The sequence below is a fragment of the Tachypleus tridentatus genome, chromosome 7 (genome assembly GCF_004210375.1).
Source record: "Tachypleus tridentatus isolate NWPU-2018 chromosome 7, ASM421037v1, whole genome shotgun sequence".
NCBI classification, from domain to species: Eukaryota; Metazoa; Arthropoda; class Merostomata; order Xiphosura; family Limulidae; genus Tachypleus; species Tachypleus tridentatus.
This window is the reverse complement of record NC_134831.1, coordinates 154,756,051-154,776,350: the sequence shown is the minus strand read 5'-3', so window position 1 is coordinate 154,776,350 and position 20,300 is coordinate 154,756,051. Positions and strand designations below refer to the sequence as shown.

Genomic DNA, 20,300 nt, shown 5'->3' with positions numbered 1-20,300 from the left:
TTTTATTCCTACAGGAACCACATTGATGAGATTAGCTACATTTTTAATGGCTTCTGTTGCACAGTTAGAAAGCCAGAAAAACTGTGATAGTTATGAAATATTATTCTTTAATTTTGTGTGTGTGTGTTATCTGATGTATTATTTAATTAAATTGAAATTATTTAATGCAGTAGTACAATTAATATAAAAAAAATCTTATCAACAGTCCAGCAAAAACAAAATCCTGGTAGATGCTTTTTTTTTCACGTGTATTCTCTATTTATTATAAAAGTAAGTAAAATGTAAAAATTAAACTTTTTAAGTTGGACAAAGTGAAATAATAATAATTTTAACAATTTTTTTATGAAGTATGCTTGTGAGCAGTTCAAATATTATGCAGTTTGATAGTATAACGTGGGCTACATGTTCACCATGTGTTTTGTAATTTATGCATGAATAATTATTAGATACAGTTCAAAGGTCAAATCAACTGACCTTATATACAGTTAGGGTGAAGTAACTAACTGATAAAATATAAATTTTTTTCAAGAAAAACATCTGATATTTATTTATTTAAGAGGTTTTAGGGATTATTCAAATGGCATCTGAAAAGTTCAGACAAAGAAGTGTTTTTAATCTTATCATTAAAATTACTTTGTACTCATAAAGAGAACCAACATGCTCTATGCATTGTAAGTAGTTTTTTGTTGAGCATTAAGATGCTCTTTAATTGTAGAAGATAAACATATAGTGTACGTTGTAAATAAATTTTTCTAACAGGGTATGTTACCTTCTCTCACATGAATAGTTATTCTTGTTCAGTGGTGCATGTTTTTATGCATGTTACAAGCCTTTTTATCTCATCTAATTTGGAATTGACTGATCCCAGTGCATCTTTTATGAAAATCATCATGTTATGACCTGTTACCAATTAATGTGTGACATATTTTATTGATGCATGTGATTCCCTCTGTTCAGTTCTACTGAAGTATTACTTTTCATTTGGTAGTATTTGTGTTCTAAAATTTAGTTTGTTCTCTTCTGTTGTTTTATTTTGGTATTTTTTTGTATCTTTGTATTAATTGCTTTTAAATTTTCTCTTTATTATGCAGTAATGATATTTGTAACTTAAGTTATTTCAATGTGGAGCTTTGTTTCTACCCAATTACAGAACTTGATTCATTATAAAAAAAAAATCTGTTTATTGTTTCTTCCAACACAGTTGTGTTTGGTTATTCATTTTACATTACAAATTCTTTTGTATCACTTTGGAGGTTATATGTTCAATTAGCACATTTAACAGTCTTCAGGTCATTGTACTCAGCAGGAAGATTTTTCAGTTTTACTTCGTTAGGATATTGATTGTCCTGCAAAGTGATTTTCTTTGGGCTTTGCTTTGAGTTTGGGCACTTGCACATTGGCTATACAGTTAACTGACTTTGGGTAGATAAGCTGTTATACTCTTATGTTTTTTGTATACTTTTATTGTTAATATTATTATCTACACAAATTTGTCCAACTTGTACATGTACTTATTGTTCAGTTAATTTTACTTTTAGGTTTTTATTATGTATTATTCAATTATGCTTCACAAGTTTTTATTTTCAATTTACCTGTAGTTCTACTTCTGCATTACTCTGTAATTAGGTTAAATATCTTGTTCAATTAGGCTTAATAAGCATCTGTTATTTTTGGTTTATCCATGGGTATTTTTATAGGTTCATCAATATTTAGATTATTTAACTTTTCTTCAAGATTCAGTTAGACTAAATAAGCCTGTTACCTTAAGTTTAACTGTGATTCTTTTTACAATTTTATCAATATTTAGGTTATTTATGTTTTCTTCAACACAAAACATCACATCCATGTTTATTTTACTACACAATTTCTTAACATTTCCACTGTATTGACTATTTTATTTTTGGCTTTCTTTGTGTTTTATACTTCTTACCATTAATTTCAATTAATTAATTTATAATCTTGCTTTTAATTTCATTTGTGAGGAGCCCTGGGGCCCACCTTACCTGCTCTAATATTGTTCTTTTTCCTCCTACAGTGGCAGAATCTATTCTCAGATAATCTTGATTTTGTCATTTTTTCACCACCTTCTCATGGAGTGTTTTCTAGATTTCTATTGCACAATGTGCTAAAATTATCTAAGTTGTTTTTGTTTTTTTACATGTTTCTGCATCTTTACTCTGCATGTTTGTCCTGCTGTCAGGAGGTGCTTCCTCTGTCAAACAGTTGGACTAAGACTTGTACATTCATCTCTCATTCTTTGCTGTGGTTAACTGTTTCTTTCTTGTCAGGATACTGTTATTCACTTGTTTTCATCCTTCACTCTCTTTCATGAGACTGGGTAAGTTACCTTTTCATATATATACCTCTTCTTTGTTAGGGTCATGCCCTTCTTTTCTTGCTGTATCATGCTCTGTGTTGAGTGGTGCCTGACTAAGTATTCTTTAAATGCTCAGATCTGCTCTATTAAGTCAGTCATCTTGCATATTATCATTACATAGTGATGTAATGCACACTGCAGAAATAGTATGTTCCAAAAGATCTCGTTATAGATTTAACCTTGCAATAAATTGCTTCATAAATTTGCTAGTTGTAGACAGTACCCATGCAAAAGGAGATAGCTACCCATTCCTTTCATGCCTTGAATTGACTAAATAGGTATGCTCTGCTTTCTAAAACATGGTTTTGTGGTCACCCATTGTACTGTCTTGGGTGTTGTCATTCCTCTGACTCTCTGCTGCATTTTACCTCCCTCCCCTTTTTTTTTTCTTCTTCTTCTAGTGGAGTTAGATAGTCCTTACTGCTTTCCAGTTCCAAGCAACTGTGGAAGCATCCTCCTGAATGAAGTAGTGAAATACAGTTTAAATATAGAAATTACTAGTAAATCATTCAGTTGAGAGCAGGATAATGGTGTTCTGCTTGTGCACATGACATTATATCTTCCAAAATGTAAACACAAATGGGGGTGAGACATCAAAATTGCAGTTCACCCCTTTGATTGGGATCTTACATCCTATTCTCACATGGATATCAGTACTCAGTAGCCAGATTTTGGATTTATGGAACCAAGCAAGTCCTCACACGCGTATTAAGAATGTCTGTATTCCTCAGTCATTTGTGCTACATCAGTGTTGTGGGTAACTAGTTTTTATCATTAATATCAAGTTTGCAATTCAGGGTTTGTACAGTTTTCAATGGAAACCTTAATATTACATTGAAATAATTGTAACTTTATGTGCAAGAATTACTTCAAATTGTGAAGTATCTATTATTATTGAAAAATATTTAATTATCATTATTTTTAGAAAGTTTCAAGGCATTCTGTAATAAGTTCTGAAATGTGTATTAAATATATAACATTAGATGATGACATAAAAATCCTGTAAATGGAGTGCTTTTGAAAGGTGAACTTTCTTCTTCAGAGGCAAACAGGGAATGATGGTGTAATCGAACGAGTGATGTATATAGAGAGAGCTTAGTGGTATCATGAAAGTCATCCTGTTTTTCAGGAAAATTTTGTTTCTCTATGTACTGTTGTAAGCTTCTCATTCCTTGTACAATGCAGCAGATGGCAGATGTGTGTGTGAAAATATGTTAGGAAATTTTTAACTTAAAAATGGCTAAATTTATGTATATTTAAAACTGTGAGTTTAAGTAAAATAAAGGTGACACCTGGAGACTGATTGAAAAAAATGTTATAATAATCAATTTATTAAAACAGGTATGAATAATTATCATAAACAAATAGCAAGTTTCAGGAACTTTAGCTTTCATACTACATGAAAAATAAGCAAAGAATAAAATTATTTTTCTGACAGAAATGAAACCAGTGAATGGAGATCATTGATTCCAGAATCTGGATTAATTCTGAAAGAGTGTGAACAGTGTTTAGATTAGCAATCCAATAAGCTTCTTTTATTTCTCCATCTGCTTTAGTTTTGAATCCTATTTCAGTGCCAATGAGCATAATATTATTAATGTAATGGCTGGGTTGATTAAAGTGTTGAGCAACAGAGATATCTTTTTTTGGTGTTAATGTTCTCTGTGGGTTGATTGTGTTCTACATATCAATGTTTGCATTTTTTACACTGTACAAGATAAATGGTTGTTTTTTTACAAGCAATTTCTTTATATATTTTAAAGTTTCTTTGATTGTGCTTGTCAGAAAATGAGTTGGTGGCTTTTATGAACTTGCAGGTTTAACAACAGGCTTTATTGCATGGAGGACAACTATTTGTGGGTGGAATGTAATTCACTTGTGTGAATGAGGATATTTTTTAGAGTTCTGTTCTTTCAGAATTTGTGAGACTTTTCTGAGTTTAAACTGATAGGTAATAGTAGGAGGAATTCTATTTGAAAGTTTAATATTGCTGTGATTTAGGATGCTTTTCTGCTGAGTATTGTTAGCCTTTTCAGTTTGTCTCATGATTTAAGTATATTTACAACCTCTTTGTAACATGGTTTGTTTTAGATCCTCAGTGTGTTTTACATAGTTTGTTTCATATATTTTTTTTTTACTATAAGAGCTTGGACTGTAGATAATATTTTGTTTAGTGTGAGAGAAGTAACAGCTTTTGTAGTGAAAGTACTGTGGTCTGACTGTAGGTTTTTGTACAAATCCCTGTGTAAAATTGCATTTCTTAGAATTACTGTGATGTCAAGAAAGTTAATCTGCATAGGTAAATAATTGCAGGTAAACTTGATTGTTTTGTGAAAGGAGATTGCATGTGTGATAAATTCTTTAAGTGATTTGAGACCAACTGTCCAATGAAAAATGTCATTTATGTATCATTTCCATATGTGAGGTTTTACAGGTCTGAGTTGTAAAAGCTGGTTTTCCATATTATGCATAAAAATGTTGGGAGCCATTTTGGTACCTATTGCAGTACTGTTAACCTGAATGTAATTCTTGTTATTATATTTAAAGCTGTTTAGAGTTAAAACCAGACTGGCAAGATCATTTATTGTTTGAGATTCTGATAGGTTAGAAAGTTTTAATGTGAACTTGCAGTTTGTAGTCCTTCATCTTGTGGAATATTGGTGTAAAGGGAAGAAGTATCCAATTTGCAAAGAAGACTATTGGATAGTAACTCTACATCAGTATTAATATTTTGTATGATGTTAAGAAAGTGGGTGATATCCTCTATGTAAGAAGGGAGTGTACAGGAAATACATCTTATATATTGGTCAACAAAAGTGGACAGCTTTTCAATAGCCATATTTATATTAGAAATTATGGGTCAGCCAGGATTGTTTGTTTTGTGTATTTTGGGTAAGAAATAAAATCTACCATGAAATGCTTGTCTGTGTATCAAATTCTGAAGAGTTTCTTTGTTAATTTTATTGTTTTGGAGAAGTTCTTTATGTTTATCAGTTATGGTCTTAATAAAGTGAGTTGTAGGATGATATGAGAGTTTTTTATAGAAATGAGTGTTCTGTAGTTGTCAGCTTCTGTGACATAGTCACCTTTGTAAAGAATAACAATAGCTTCACCCTTGTCTGCTGGCTTTATTATGATATTGTTTCAATTTAAAATTGTTTAAAACACTTCATCTTTTTGGTTACTGTTATTTGGACACTGCTTTGTAGATTTTAAGATCTGTATTATGTCATTTTCTACAACTTTAATATAACTTACAAAATGTTTTTCTCCATTTAGTGGAGTTGTCCATAACAACTTTTCTTTAAAATTTGGTTATGTTGATTTTCATTTGGGTGGGGTTTGTTGTGAAAAAATTTGTGAAGTCTTAATTTGCTAGAGAATTCATGAAGGTCAGAAAGAAGTTCAGGTTCATTATTATAGCTGTTATTTGTCTCAGCTAAACTTGAGACCATTATTAAGGAGAATGAGTTCTACTTCAGAGAGAGTTATGTCTGGAAGATTAACAATGACAGAGATATCTTGGAAGTGGTCATCATTATTTGTACATTTTATAAAGTTGCTGTTATTTTCAACAGATTTGTTAGTTTGAGAAAGCTTATGCATATTAAAGCATAATGTGTTTTTAAACAGTTTTTAGGCTGTTTGTTGTGAGATAATGGGATTTTGGTAGTTTCTGGTAGCCTGTTTTAAAGTTATGGTAGTTCCTTCATGACAAAAAAGAATGTTGTTGGAAGTGCTTTTTGAAATGGTGTTATTGGTAGAAAGCTAATTTTTGTCCTTTTTAAGATGGAATGTATCAGTTTTATTTGTATATTTTTGTGCTTCTTTTTTCTTGTGTACAGGTGATAATATTGTGAAATTTCTGTATCTTGAATATTAACAGAATTTTGACAGAAGATTTTAATGATATTCATGAGTTCTAAGGAGATGTTTTCAAGAATCTGTGGTCATTTGTTGCAGAAGTTCTGATCATGTGCTTCTATTGTTATCTGTGCTTATAATGCAAGAGGCTGAGGTATGTTTCTGTTCTTTATCTTATGCACTAGCGGCTTGGCATATTGATAATGTTTTATGCATTTCTCAGTGAGTTTTCTGTTTTTGAAATAGTTATTTTTTTCTGTGATTTGCTGCTTGGTTCATACTGAATGGTATCAGATATTGGTGTGAGGAAGTCGTCGTGATTATGACATTGAGGATTAACTTTAAGGAAATGACTATCTTCTTCAGAATGTTTAGTACATTGCTGATTGTCCTGAGAATTTATGCTAAAAGATGAAAGAGTACTGTATTCTAATGAAGGTAATTCTATAATAGATTGTTTGACTAGTGAAGACTAGTGTGGAATGTGTGGCATTTACACTGGTAGTGATTTGGTGTGGTTTTGGAGATGAGGGAGTATAAGGGTTTGTGAGTAAACAAGAAGGAATAACAGAAACAAAAGAAAACTGAATGTTGCTATCTGTGGAATGTGATGTTTTGAGGGAAGTGTGATTTGTGTTTAGTCCTCTAACAGAACTTAAACGATCACTGTGATAGAGTGAATGAGTTTTTAGTTGGGTGGGCTGAGTGATAGAGGTATTATTGTGAGAGACATTGGTTGTTTTTGAGATAGGGAGAAATGTAGGATTTAAACAGGGAAGAGTAGAAGGACTGTTAGAATTAGGAATAGGAGATAACTGGAGTGACTTAGAGGAAGACAAGAGTGGGAGAATGCTATTGGAAATAAAGTACTTGAAATTTGAGGCCAGGGTAAAAATGCCAGAAAAACTGAGGCAAAGTCCATCTTGTGAAAGAAAGTTAATGAGTGGTATTAGGTTTGCATAGTTAATGAAGGCAAGTTGGGTGTTAAGTCTGCATAGCTTTTTGGTTAATTCATTAAAATGTTGAATTTTGTTGTTGAGTTGTTTATTGTGTATTGTAAACAGTGAACATGTGTCTGTATGTTACATTAGAAATAGCCAGTTTAATGTGTTGTCTAATGTATTGTACTGTTGTTTTTTCAAGTCCTGAGAATCAGTCTTGAGCAGTTTTGTCAGATTGTTTCAGGTTGTTAGTACCAAAGTGAATTACAAGGATTGGACGGATTCCAGAAGAGAACTGGTCATAGCTGTGGCATCATTTATTTTAGCTCTAATGTTGGGATAAGATTAGATGATGAAACTGCTGAAGACTTAAATGTGTTATCTCTCATGTAATTCAAGAGGGATATGAGTCTTGAAGAATTCTTGATTTTTTTTAATTTGTTCTTTTAATGTTACATAACTAATTACGTATTTACTGACATTTTTTCATTAATTAGACTACCAAATGTAATGAAGATTACAATAAATTTAGGTGTAATATCTATATGTAATAATGTTTTTTATAAATGTAAGATAATTATTTTGAACTAGTTTTCATGTTATATATAATGTAACATAATGTTTATCAGGTATTTTTGTTTAATAAACTTTTGTTTAATAATATTGAGATTTTTACCATCATAATATGTAGAGAGGCATGTTATACATTGTAATAACTTTGATTTTGTATTTTGTTACAGCATCTCTGAAAATGAGTAAATAAAAAACACACATAAAATGCAAATATAAAATTAGAGATCATTTTTTTCCATTAAAAACTGTCAAAAAGCTGTTAAACTAGTAGCAAAGTTAGTATTAATAGTACATTAACAATTGCATTATTGTTGGCTCAAAACTAAAAGGTTTAAATTTGGCTTTCTTCAGCTATTGTACAGAGTAAAAATGCTCTTAAAATTCATATATTTAAAATTTAGAATGCTAGAAATGATGATTAAGGTTGAAAAAGATCTTCACGAATAATCTCTTAAATACAGTGCATTAACTCATGTCCTTTTAATTATTTTTCTATTGATGCATTGTTTTATCTTGCAGATTTACAAATATAATCAAGCAGATTTCAAAAGAATACACTGGTTTCAAATATATCCTATTTCTATAATTAAATCTGTAAACAAAGCAGTAAAAGAGCTTGATAATGTTTACTCATTGTTCACACCAACATAACTATCAAAAGTAAAAAATTGATTTGCCTTTCTTTCTTTCTTCTTATTGTAAAAAAAAAAGTTAAAAGCATTTGGAATGTTCCTTTTCATATAATAATTTTTGTTACATGTGTGTGTTAGGTCAACTGAGCTGGAGTATATCACTTATTCCATTAAAGCTTGCATATTTATTAGCTGTTGTTATAATTGTAAAACAGGAAAAATGTGATAATTGTTTTATGTATTTTTCAGTTCACTTCTTGTCATGCTTGTTGCGGATTTTATGGACCATGTTTTGGACAACCTTTATGCACCACATGTCATGCTTTCCTATGCCCTGATGACATTAATCAGCCAGGTGGAAATCACTTGTTTCAAGAAGTAAGTAAAATTTCACTTTTATGTCCTATTTATTTTTGTATGTAAGTTAAGACTAAGAAGACAAATATTTTGAAAGTTGCTTCATGAAAAGCAAAAATCTCAATATAGTAACAATATTAGACATTGGAGATAACGAAGAATATCTATTTTGATTTACAACTCTCAGTGGAACCCTGAAAAGTCACAAGAACAAAATATCATAATTACACACTAGAATTTGTAATGTCTTCCAACATAGTTATGGTTTATATTAACTGCAATCACAGAGAAAGGCTAAAGTTTATAAACTATCTACACTCTTCAGTATAGTAATCAGTATGTCTTCAAGGAAAAGTTCTGAAGGAAGATGCAGATACTTTGTATACGTTAAGTGAATTGATATAATTGAAAATATCCATATATTCATTACACTTAACTGTATGGTTCATTTTTCACTTTTGTGCCATTGCTGTCCAGAGAATGAATTCCTACATTTATAATTAAGAAATGAATTGTGTAGTAGAATTTAATGAGGTGGTTAATTCAATGAATTGGGTGGACTTCAAGCATGTTACCAGAATTAAGTGATACTTCCATGTGTTTGTAGATGTAAATGGTAAAATGCCATTTGATTTTTTTCCAATACAGACAGAATTGTTGTTACCTCATGTATTCATAGACAATCTAAGAGTGAAGAGAGACAGGTAGACAATCGTTTGTTTTAAAAGAGATGTTTTAATCTAACGGGTGGTTTGAAAATGATGTTCAGTTTTACCTTCAGGTAGAACTTTCTTATTAAAGGCTTAAGTTGGTTACAAAATGTAATACTTTGTTCTACGTAGATATTCAAGGAATCTGGGCATTTAAAAACTGTGAACATTATATGGGAGTCTTAAATATTTTGTTTAGAGATATCCTACTTAGGTTTTCAATCATTTTCCTAAGTTGTTCATTGAATAATATTTTATAGAGTTCAACAGATCTTAAAAGCTTGATTCAGTGGAATGTTGAGGATCTCGTATAATTAGCAAATCTAAAAAAATTAGTGTATTTTCTTCTTCGATTTCACAGGTAAATTCTATAGATGAATGCTGCACATTTAAGTACTGAAACTGCCAATCTAAAAGTAATGTAAATATCATCAATATAGCTTCCAATAGGTCTTGCTTCATTTCACACAAAGCTATCTCAATATTTTTCTGCCCACTGAGCATTGCTAAAAATTTTTATACCCCATCAATTTTGTACAGTTTCTGAATGTGTACATATTATGTGAACTGCTATTTACCAATACTGTAGCACCACCTATATATTAGTGCAGCTAGTTCCATCTCCTATTCCCATTCAACCCTCACTTTCTCAATTTGCAACAGCATTACTTAAATGTGTTTTTTCATGTGGTTAACAATCATTAAAATATTTTTCAGCAATTTTGTTTTACTGTGTTTACATTTGCTTCTTTCAACAATTTTTTTTCATTTATTTCTTGTTACACAATTACAAGAGATTATATAATAAATTTTAAATCAAAATATCAACTATGAAAAATCTGTTACAATCTAAAATGCTACTGGTACAACATCTCAGGAATTTAACTTTATCTTCATAGGAGGTACAGGCCAAAATCTGTGGAAAGCTAGATTCACATGTTCAGCCAGCAATTTCTTCCTTGTTTCAATATGACTATTTTTCTGAATAAAAAGTCAATGAGAAGACAATTTGAACAGCACATTTTACCACTTTTTGTGCTTTTACATAATTCAATTTGGTAAAAAATGTTCTTTTCCTTTCTTCCTGTTTCTCTGTTCTTCCATCAAATCTGTGGTAAGTTTTTGACTTGTACACTTCATTTCTGGTTAATATACCTAATGATAGTTCTGGTTCAGATACTTTTTGTGTGACTTTGCACATATTTATATATAAATATTAGATATTTATTATTCTGAAACACACATACTTAACCTCACACTACAGCTATACACACTGGTAGGGTTTTCTTCCTTTGCTCACCTAAGAATTGGTGTGATTTTTTTTTCTTGCTTGTTTCAGCTTTTTACACCCTACTTAGTTGCCCTTGGTAATATTTGTCTTGTGACACTCTCCCATTTGTTTCAATGTACACTCTATCCTGGTACTGTATATAAGCACATTGTCATGTAATGTTATAATTTTTTGTTCACAAAGCATTCAGGAAGAGATTTCTCTCTACTGTGACTATTAGAGATTTTGAGCAATTTTATTAAAATTGTTTCGATGGGCCAATATACAGCATAAATTTCTGGGTTACTGTTTCAGGCACAGAGGCTAATCAGGTTTCCCCTATCCCACCTCTGATATCTAACTTCACTCAACAGTCTAAGGTAGGTTCACTCTCGGTTGGGGCTGTCTGTGATCTGACTCATAGTGAAATAAAGACATTTTTGATCTGGTGGTGTTTCTCCAGAGGGTTCTGAGGCTGAGTTTGTGGACAATCCTGGACATTCTTGAGGGAATTTAGATTCTATTTTTCTGATGTCTTCCTTTACTAGGTCAGTTTCTCATGAAGACAGTTTGGATCAGTCACCCCTAACTCCCTTTCATCAGTTGTTCAGTATGGTGTGTGATATTTTAAATCTTTCTCCTGTTGCTTTTGAGGCTATACCTTCCTTACCAGTGAAAAGTCTGATGGGGAATACTTAGTTCTTCCTCCATCACCTGGTATTGTGGTTTATGCAGGGAGGTTTACAGCTCAGTAACGTGAAGGGGATAGTTATGCCTTGTTTGTGACATTTGTTTGAACAACATCCTTTGGATTACCACCACCAGTGGAATGCATATTTAGACTTGCACAGTACAGACTCGCTTCTGGAAATGTGGAGTTCCAGAATGGAGTCTGTTATCACTTGAATATATCACAATTTCCTAGCATTTGTCTGATCCTAATTATGATTTTGAAATATTTATCATCCTTCCAAGTTTTGTTGGAAACCTCTCGGGAATTGTCACGTCAATTTGATAATGAGTTGGGACCATTGTTGTCATCTGCCTTAATGTGATTACAATCTTACACACTTTTTCTAATTACTTGACTGTTGTTTTTTGGTAGAGATTCGTTGTTAGAGGGAATTTGTCTTTCCTGCTGCCATCATTCACGAGTTATGTGAGTCCCCTTTCTTTTTCCCATGATTTTTGTAGGTGTTCCAAAGTGAAGCAATGACTTCTGTGTGACTTCATGTTATAGAACAAGCAGTTGGACTCTTACTCATGTCTCCTTCTCCCACTGTCCAAATAGTTCCTCATTCCTCTGGGATGAGCACACATGAGAGCCCTTCAGTGATTGCTGCATGATCATTGGATCAAGAACAGAAATCCACTGGATTACCCAGTCTCCTTATTCAGGATCTGGAGTAGTGGTTAGATTGGAATAATATTACATTAAATGTTCCTCTGCTATCACTTCATCCCAAAATCTATCTCTTCACAAATGGCTCATTATTGAGATGGGATGCATAAATCAATGGTCTATAATTCTGAGGTGATTAATTTGATAGCAGATCAATTGTTTCAACCAATCCAGATTTTACTGACCCAATGGATGATACATTAGGAGGTTTTACATTGGATTGGATTTTCGTTCAGGACAATGATGATTAATACATTTGCCACTCATTGGAACACTCAACTACAGACATTTTTGTTTCTAGTATTTCACCCTTTGGCATTGGTCATAGATGCAGTGAGTCAGGACTGGTGGGGATTGCATGTCTAAGCCTTCCCACTGATTCATCTGTCACCCAGAGTTCAGGCTATGTTTCAGTGATCTCCTTTGTAGCACCTGCTTGGCTAGTTCAGTCATGGTTTCCACTTTTTCAATACCTTGAAGAAATTCCACCTCTTACACTTCCTTTTTTTCCATCTTTGTTGAGGCAGCCACAATTCAACGTTACACACCCAGATATGCAGTCTTTTCAATGTATGCATTGGAGTTTAGCATGTAAGGTTGCCATATGAGTTTCAGTCGATGCATAGTCCCGTAATGGACATATTTCAAAGGAATGGGCTTACAAGAAAAATGCACCCAGTTTGTCCAGATGTACCGACCATAGCCAGAAATCACAAGGCGTGAGATCTGGCAAATGTGCTGGCCATTTCACAGGCCCTCCTCTGCTAATCCATCTCCTCAAATTTTCTGTGATGAAGTGATGAATTAAGATATTAAGGTAACTAAAAGATGTCCATCCATACAGCAACCTTTTTCCTTCGCTCCAAAGTCAATCTTGTTGCTATTTCAGTCAGTTGCAAGGGAAAGAAAATATTATCAGAAGTGTTAACATATTTTTTGAGGCACCCTCTCTTTTCTTCCATCTATATAAACTCAGGATTGAAAGAGGAATTTTAATGTTAATTTTGCCAAAGTTTGCAATAAATCATGTTTTTAGATGTTTTGAATATAAGCAAAAACATAATTTTAAAAGTTCAGTTAGTCACAGCACTTAATTCTTATGAGGTATGAATAATAGTTTCTGAAATTAATTGATGAATAATGTGTATTTGAAAACTTTAGCCTCAATCCTTTATTAGCACAAAACTCAAAGCTGAAGTGCATCAATGAAGCTTGTTCTACTAGTATGAAATTAAGGCTGTTGAATGCAGATCTCGATTCTAAGGAAATTTCCAGGTTGATCTGAATCAGAAGTTGTCTGATAAAAAAATTTTTGGCCCTCGAAAACAGATTCAGTTACATCAGTATGGAAGTACAAAGACTGAAAAGGCCCAGCTACAATAATTTATGTTTTTATTCTTATTGATATCTAAAAAGTACAATTAGTGTTTATTTGTCAATTTTGTATCTTTATTCAACTAATTGTTAATGCCTTATTACTTGGGATATTTATTACATTGAAAAAAGAAGCCCAAACTAATGTTACACAGTATCTTAAGGAAACAAATAGTCAAAGATCTGTAATACTTTTAAACAGAACAGCAATCTTGATCAAGTAAAGTACAGCTTGTAGTAAGACTGAACTTTCATTGGAACTCTAAAACTTGTTACTGTACCATAATACATACCCAGTTCCTGAGTACTGCTCATGCACACACACAAAAATTGCTGATATATATTGTCAGTTATTTATTGTTCTTCTGTTTCATCTGATTTAAAATTTTGTTTGCAGTTATCATTATTATGCTGTGTTTAATTTTGGATTTTTCCCATTTTTCTCACGGTAGCTAGGCCTTCCATATTCGTAGACTTGATTGGTTGCACATCTAAAGTTAGAATTAGGTCTATACTTTGGTTATCAAAGGGAATCAGTGTTACAGCTGTGAAAATTAGTAACAAAAATCTGATTTTGTAAATTTGTTCATTTTAGTTCCTACCAAAATTTTATTAGTAAAAAGTTTAGACAGTTATGTCACTTTTATTGTTGTAATTAGGTATTTTAAAAATTAATCTCCCTAAATACTTGTATTATCTATGTTTTTGTCGAGAACTCTGAGACAACCATGTATATCAATATATAAAAGAAAATTTTAGAATTTGTTTTTTTAATAAAAATTATCTCATTTTCAAGTCATAATCTAAAGGTTATAATGGTAATTGCCTATGGTAATAGCATCCAAAGGCATTGGGAATATTCCATCTATCAGACAAAATCCAAAAAGCATATGATAAACCAGTTAGCAGTCATCAAAAATTAATTAAGGGTACAGAGTTGAGTGCATATACCTACAAGTTTCAACTCTTATTGGCTTTTGCTGTCTGTAGCCAGTTTCCAGAAGGCAGCTACCCTTAAAGAGATGTATTAAAGTAAAAGTAGAATTAAAATAGAGGCATCCTAAAAATATTTCTACTAAACAATACTTACCATCCACTGCCTGTAGAAATTCTAAAAATTCCTACAGTAAAATAACAACCCTAAAAATTCTACTACAAGTTACTTCCAACTTCCACCCTTTTTGAAAAAATGGCATATTTTATACAAGATCTTAAAATAACAAATTTTATATTAGATCTGATTAGAACTATGAAACTTACATAAAGTACTGTAGGTAGATCATATTTTTTCTTTATTGTAACATTATTCAAGTATATTTTGAGAAAGCTGAGACAAGTCAAGCTTCTCAAATAGTCTTTCCAGTCCTGGCTATAATGAATAAATTTTAATAACTATTAAAGGTAGTTAACTACCTCTAGTGACAAAAATATTTTTCTCATTATTGAATATTTATATAGTAATGTATTTTCAAATTTATTATAAAATCTTGCAAAATACTTTTTTCATATATCAGTATTGTAACCATTATTTTCAAGTTTAGTTATGAATAATATAAGATTATCCATAAAGAATTTACTATTATTAAAAACTTAAAATCTTTTAATCTTTTTAAAAAATTAAATATTGTTGAAGGACTGTTTATATGGTATTAAAGTGTTACTGAGCAACGAGATGTGATAATCCACATATCAATGACTAAAAGGACTGCAAGGAACCTTAACTATTTAAAACTATTATCCACTACAAAAAATAGTAAAACAGAAATAACTTTTCTAATTTTGTTCAAAAAATATCCATTTTAACCAAAAAATCATTTACTGAAGAAAAATACAAACATGCTAGCTGAAACACCCTTTTATGTTTCTAAAATGTCTTATATTAATTATCATGTACCATTTATTATCATTCTAAAAGAAAACTTTTATTATAACTTTTAATAAGGTTTAATGAGTCAAATGCAGCTCTAAAGAAGTTACTTCTGTACATTAATACAGTTACATCATGTAATTTACTTTTTACTGAAACTTTAAACTTGACAAATAATTTTGAAATCCTCATTAAAACTAGTATCTTGTTTCTATAAAATCAGGGTCCTGAAAATCCTTAGTCATGAAAAATTGACATTTGACAATTTTTAAAAGCTGGCATGGACTGGTAACAAGTGATTACAATTGCAGGTTAGCTTAACAGCTATTTAAGGAAGTCTAGTTACATCCATGTTCTTTTTATTAGTTTTCTTCTTTAAGTCTGGTGACCTAGATATATACCACTTATAGAATACAGATAAGTTACCTTGTGTCTGCAAGCAGCCATGTTATTTTCTTCTTGAAAACACTTCAGTGTCATTGTATGGACCCTAGTTTGAATATGTAAAGGATTTTTAGAGACCATGTGGTAGAAAGAATTGTGAAACTGCTTTGGAAGTGTATGTTCAATGACAGTTAGGCATTGCATCTCACATACCAAGTTTGAATTGTTATGGACAAACCCAAACAGAATGTCCTATTTCAACACAGCTTTTAAAATCTCAAACATGGGAGAAGCAGTATTCAAACCCCACATGAAAGGGTTACACATAGACCATGAGCATAAGATTAATCAATAAGAATAATATGCAAATGCCAGAATTTATGTACAGAAACTCTGGGAAATGTAGAAAATAGGAAACAAGTGTGCAAGATGAATAACCTAGGCTTAGTACGAAACATAATGAAATGGCTAGGATGGAAGCACTTGTCCAGGAAAAATCCAGTAAAATCAAAAATCATATGGACCTTATATTCAGTAGAAAAACACCACTGCTATCATTCTAGCAAAGGAGCTGCTAGATTATGTCATTAATATTTCCTAATGTCATTATTGCAAAGAAAATCTCGTATTGAGAAGAAATCAGCAGATATTTACTGCTTTGTGGTGGCAACCTATTTTTCCAGCATTTTGAAGACTCAAGTAGATAAGAAAATTGGCATGTGCTTCTGTTTGGCAAGAATCTGAATATAAATTCAAGGTAATTTGTGAATTATTTACAAGTTTTTGAAGTGTAAGAAATTTGTTTGTTTTTTTACATTATTTAAAGTCAATAGAATATATATTTATATCAGATTAAAACATTTGTCATTGTTACAATAATAATAACTAATAAATTTATATTTATCACAATAAATTTTATTTTGACTTTATTAAGATATACCATTTTCAATGCATGTAAATATACATACTAGTATTAGTCGTAGAATAATGGAAAAATAAACCCAGTTATGCTACAAATAGTAATTTACAAATTAATTAAAAAAAAACAACATACATTATAAATGGAGAAGTTATAACCAGTAATTGATAATTCACCTATTCTAGTGTTTTATATTGTAGTTAATCTGTGGATGTGAATACTCACCAGGTTGCCATAAAATATGTAACATCACATTTCATTAGCCATGCCATAGCTGAACACTTATTAAACAGCTTTTTTTTTAAAGTGCTTGATATATTGACAAGAGAAAAATTTTGCTTGTGGATGAATATTTGTTGATTTACATACAGGCAAAAATTGATGATGCTTCTGTGGTACATTGTTTTATGCAAAGAAATATGTATTAATAAACATTTTGTAACAGAAAATTGTGATTTTTTGTTGTTATAAATATCCATCACTGGTTTTTTGTTAATTGAAAATTCTTGGATTACTACATGGCCAATGTGTGGACACTGAGGACACTTTCTTCCTGGATTATGGCAGCTGTGCCTCGTACATTCTTCATAGCGCATTCAAAACAGAAATGGCAAACACTGACTGAAATTTACACAAGTTTGTCAAAGCTCTTATTGAAAAAGAACTTATAAGTGTGACAAACTCTGAAGACTGTCCAGTAAGATCTTTTAAACATGGGTGGTTTGAAAGCATTCCAGTTTCTGAACAAGTTCAAGTTCCACTTAATTTGAGGTTATTTTTACTGTGGTTCAAAATAAAGCGTTGAAGTTCCAAATATTAACTTTTATGGAATTTTGTGAAGCAGTTTTAAAATCTTTTTTTGGAGGTAAAGATTCACATATCAGCTTTTCCCACCTTGTACCACACAGACCAAAGATGCACTTTAGGACATCTGACATGTTTAAGGTCATAAAATGACTTCAATATTGAGTTGTTAAAAGTGATATACTACAAAATCTTGAGCTTCCCAGGATTATAGGGTTAGATTTAACTCATCAAAAGAACATTTTGGGATACAGAAAAATGACCTTGGATTTGCTGGGGAAAGGATGGTAAAGACACTATTGTCTTTGAAGACCAAAAACGTCAGTGAAAGGGAGATATGCTTGATATTAAGGTTATGTTAAAAAACTTTCTTTTCTATAGAAAAAAAACTCCAGAAAAGCGTTGTGCAAAGAACTTGATGGCAAAGTCTTTGCAGTATTTTGAGGTTTCCATGTCAGGTGCCACAAAGAAATGCATTAACTACTTAGATGATGGAAAAGCAAAGAGAGGAAGACTTGAGTGAAAAAAAGAAAAGCTTGATGAATGATACTGGTTTCCATAAAAAAGGAGTGAAGACTAGAAAGTAATGGTAGAGACTTGTTAAGTTGATAGACGTGGATTCAGAGAAAGCAGAATCTGTCCAAAGCATGAAAGAATTAAGAAATCTTGTGGCAAAGAGCAAGAGCTACAGAAAAAGCTGTTAAAGATAAACTAGCAGATGCAGGAAGAATTGATACTGAAATAAATGACAAGCTGGCTGAGTCAAAGAAGTAGTGAGGTATTTCTTGGCTATGTATTTATTAAACTTTGGATATATACCAAAGTTTATGTATTGAAAGGTTACTGACTGTCTAAAAATCTTCAATGTATAACTTGGTAAATGTATGTGTTAAAATTCAGAGTATGTTAATTTCTGTGATAATGATAAATTCAAATAAATTATGTATTTCAGACCATTATTACTAATGTTTAGAAGTCACACACTAAAAAATATGGAATTTTATTCAATTTTCTAAAAGAAATATGGTTATGTTTTTTTCCTCTTGAGGTGGTGTATAAAACCTATGAAGTATGTTTAGGAAATATAACAAAAATGCTTTAAAAGTGTGTCAACTTTGAGGGATTATCAATTTTCTTGTAAAGTATATGTAAGAAAATTAAATTGCTAAAACATCAATCATTTAACTAGTGATTGACCTGATAATTTTTTTTCTTTCAGTTTTCATTTTAATTCTCTATACCAACACTATTTGCTTTTCTAAGATATTTGTTTAGAAGTGTTTCCCTCATCTGTGTTTAACTTTTAAGAGGAAAAAAAAGCTTTTATTTTTATTTATTAATCTACATTTAATTTTGTTTTTGCTTGATTCATTAGAAAAGTGATTCAGAAGACTCGGGTAATGAAGAACCTACTGATTTTTATGAAACATTACAAAACAGACCAGGAGAAAAACCAAAAATTATTGTATCTGTCCCCAAAGTTGATCGCCTTGCAGATTGTATATCAGCATTAACAGCTCCAAAGCAGCTGGCAGCTCTTCCTGAGGGTCTTGCTGAAAATCTTCCAGCAGAAGGTATGTACACACAAGTAATAGTTATAGCAACAAGTATAATTAGTAACTCTTTCTGTCTTACAAAAAAAAAAACTAATCTCCATAAATGATGGAACCTTTCATTTATATTTTCTCAACTTTTCTCTCTCTTTATGTCTCTTATATTCCTACAATCTCTTCCATACTTCTATGCCAGATTATTTACAATCTGCAGATATTTTGGAACACTTACTGGGTACATACATCAAATACACATTTGTGTACGTGCTTACTTAGTATTTGAATTGTATGTATAATGTATGTTGATATTATTACTTGGTGCTTACATTGTAAATATCATGTACATTGGCATGCTTATTCGATAGTTTTCTTAAATTGTGTTTAGTCACTAGCTTCTAAAGAGATTTTTACTTGTATATTCTACAAAATACAACACTAGTTAACTGCTTCAAGTTAATATTTTAATGTATAATCCTATTAATGTTATCTCTTCTGAATAATGAGCAGGATAATTCAAGATTAAAATAATATTTATTGTTAAAATAAATGCACATTATGGTATTAAGTAAATCTTTACTCTAATACTGATGTGTTGTCACATAAGTAAAAATTACACTTCCTCAATGTAACCCATTTCACACTATATAACACTTGTTGTCAAGCAGTTTACTAAAATAAGTAACATTTGAGGCACTACTATAACTGTAATTGTTTTTCCATCAGCACTGGTTAAAGTGGATTCTGTGTGGTTTACATATTGTTATATTTCTATTCTTTTACTTTCACTCAAAAAATTAATTTTTGGTCATTAAAAGAAATATGCCATATAACAAATATCATAAAATGAAAATTTTGTGACAAAAGATTAAGTGTTGTAAATTTATTTTCATTCATTTACTAGAGAAACTGTTCCATAAATAAAACTTTGATAAAGTTATTAATTTGATTTAAATTTTTGTAGTATTATCATTAGTGTTTTCATTCCTGGATGACCTGTCATTGTGGAGTTGTGGCCAAGTTTGTAAACGGTGGAACCAGATATTAGAAACAGAAACTAATGATGACTTGTGGTATCGTGCTGTGAGAAGACGTTGGCCACTATTTCTTGTAATGTTCAGAGGACCTCGCTGGAGAACATTGTATACAAAACTGTAAGCTTTTCACAATAAACAGATAATTTTTTATCAGTTTCTTTTGTTTTATACTTTGTTTTGTAGGAAATACATTTCAAGTTTATAAACTCTTTGTTGCAAGGTATAAAAATGAGAAAAAA

General features: G+C 31.2%; 1 protein-coding gene across 2 annotated transcripts in view; it reads left to right on the top strand.

Moving 5' to 3' along the window:
• LOC143256957 (uncharacterized) overlaps nucleotides 1-20,300 on the top strand; it is a 42,624-nt gene that overhangs the window by 7,287 nt on the left and 15,037 nt on the right. The window contains exons 2-4 of one of the 2 annotated variants that reach the window (XM_076514881.1): nucleotides 8,637-8,765; nucleotides 18,850-19,048; nucleotides 19,989-20,178. In XM_076514881.1, the coding sequence (XP_076370996.1) occupies nucleotides 8,637-8,765; nucleotides 18,850-19,048; nucleotides 19,989-20,178 (518 nt within the window). The remainder of the gene's footprint in view (nucleotides 1-8,636; nucleotides 8,766-18,849; nucleotides 19,049-19,988; nucleotides 20,179-20,300) is intronic. The other variant, XM_076514882.1, reaches the window with a different exon arrangement.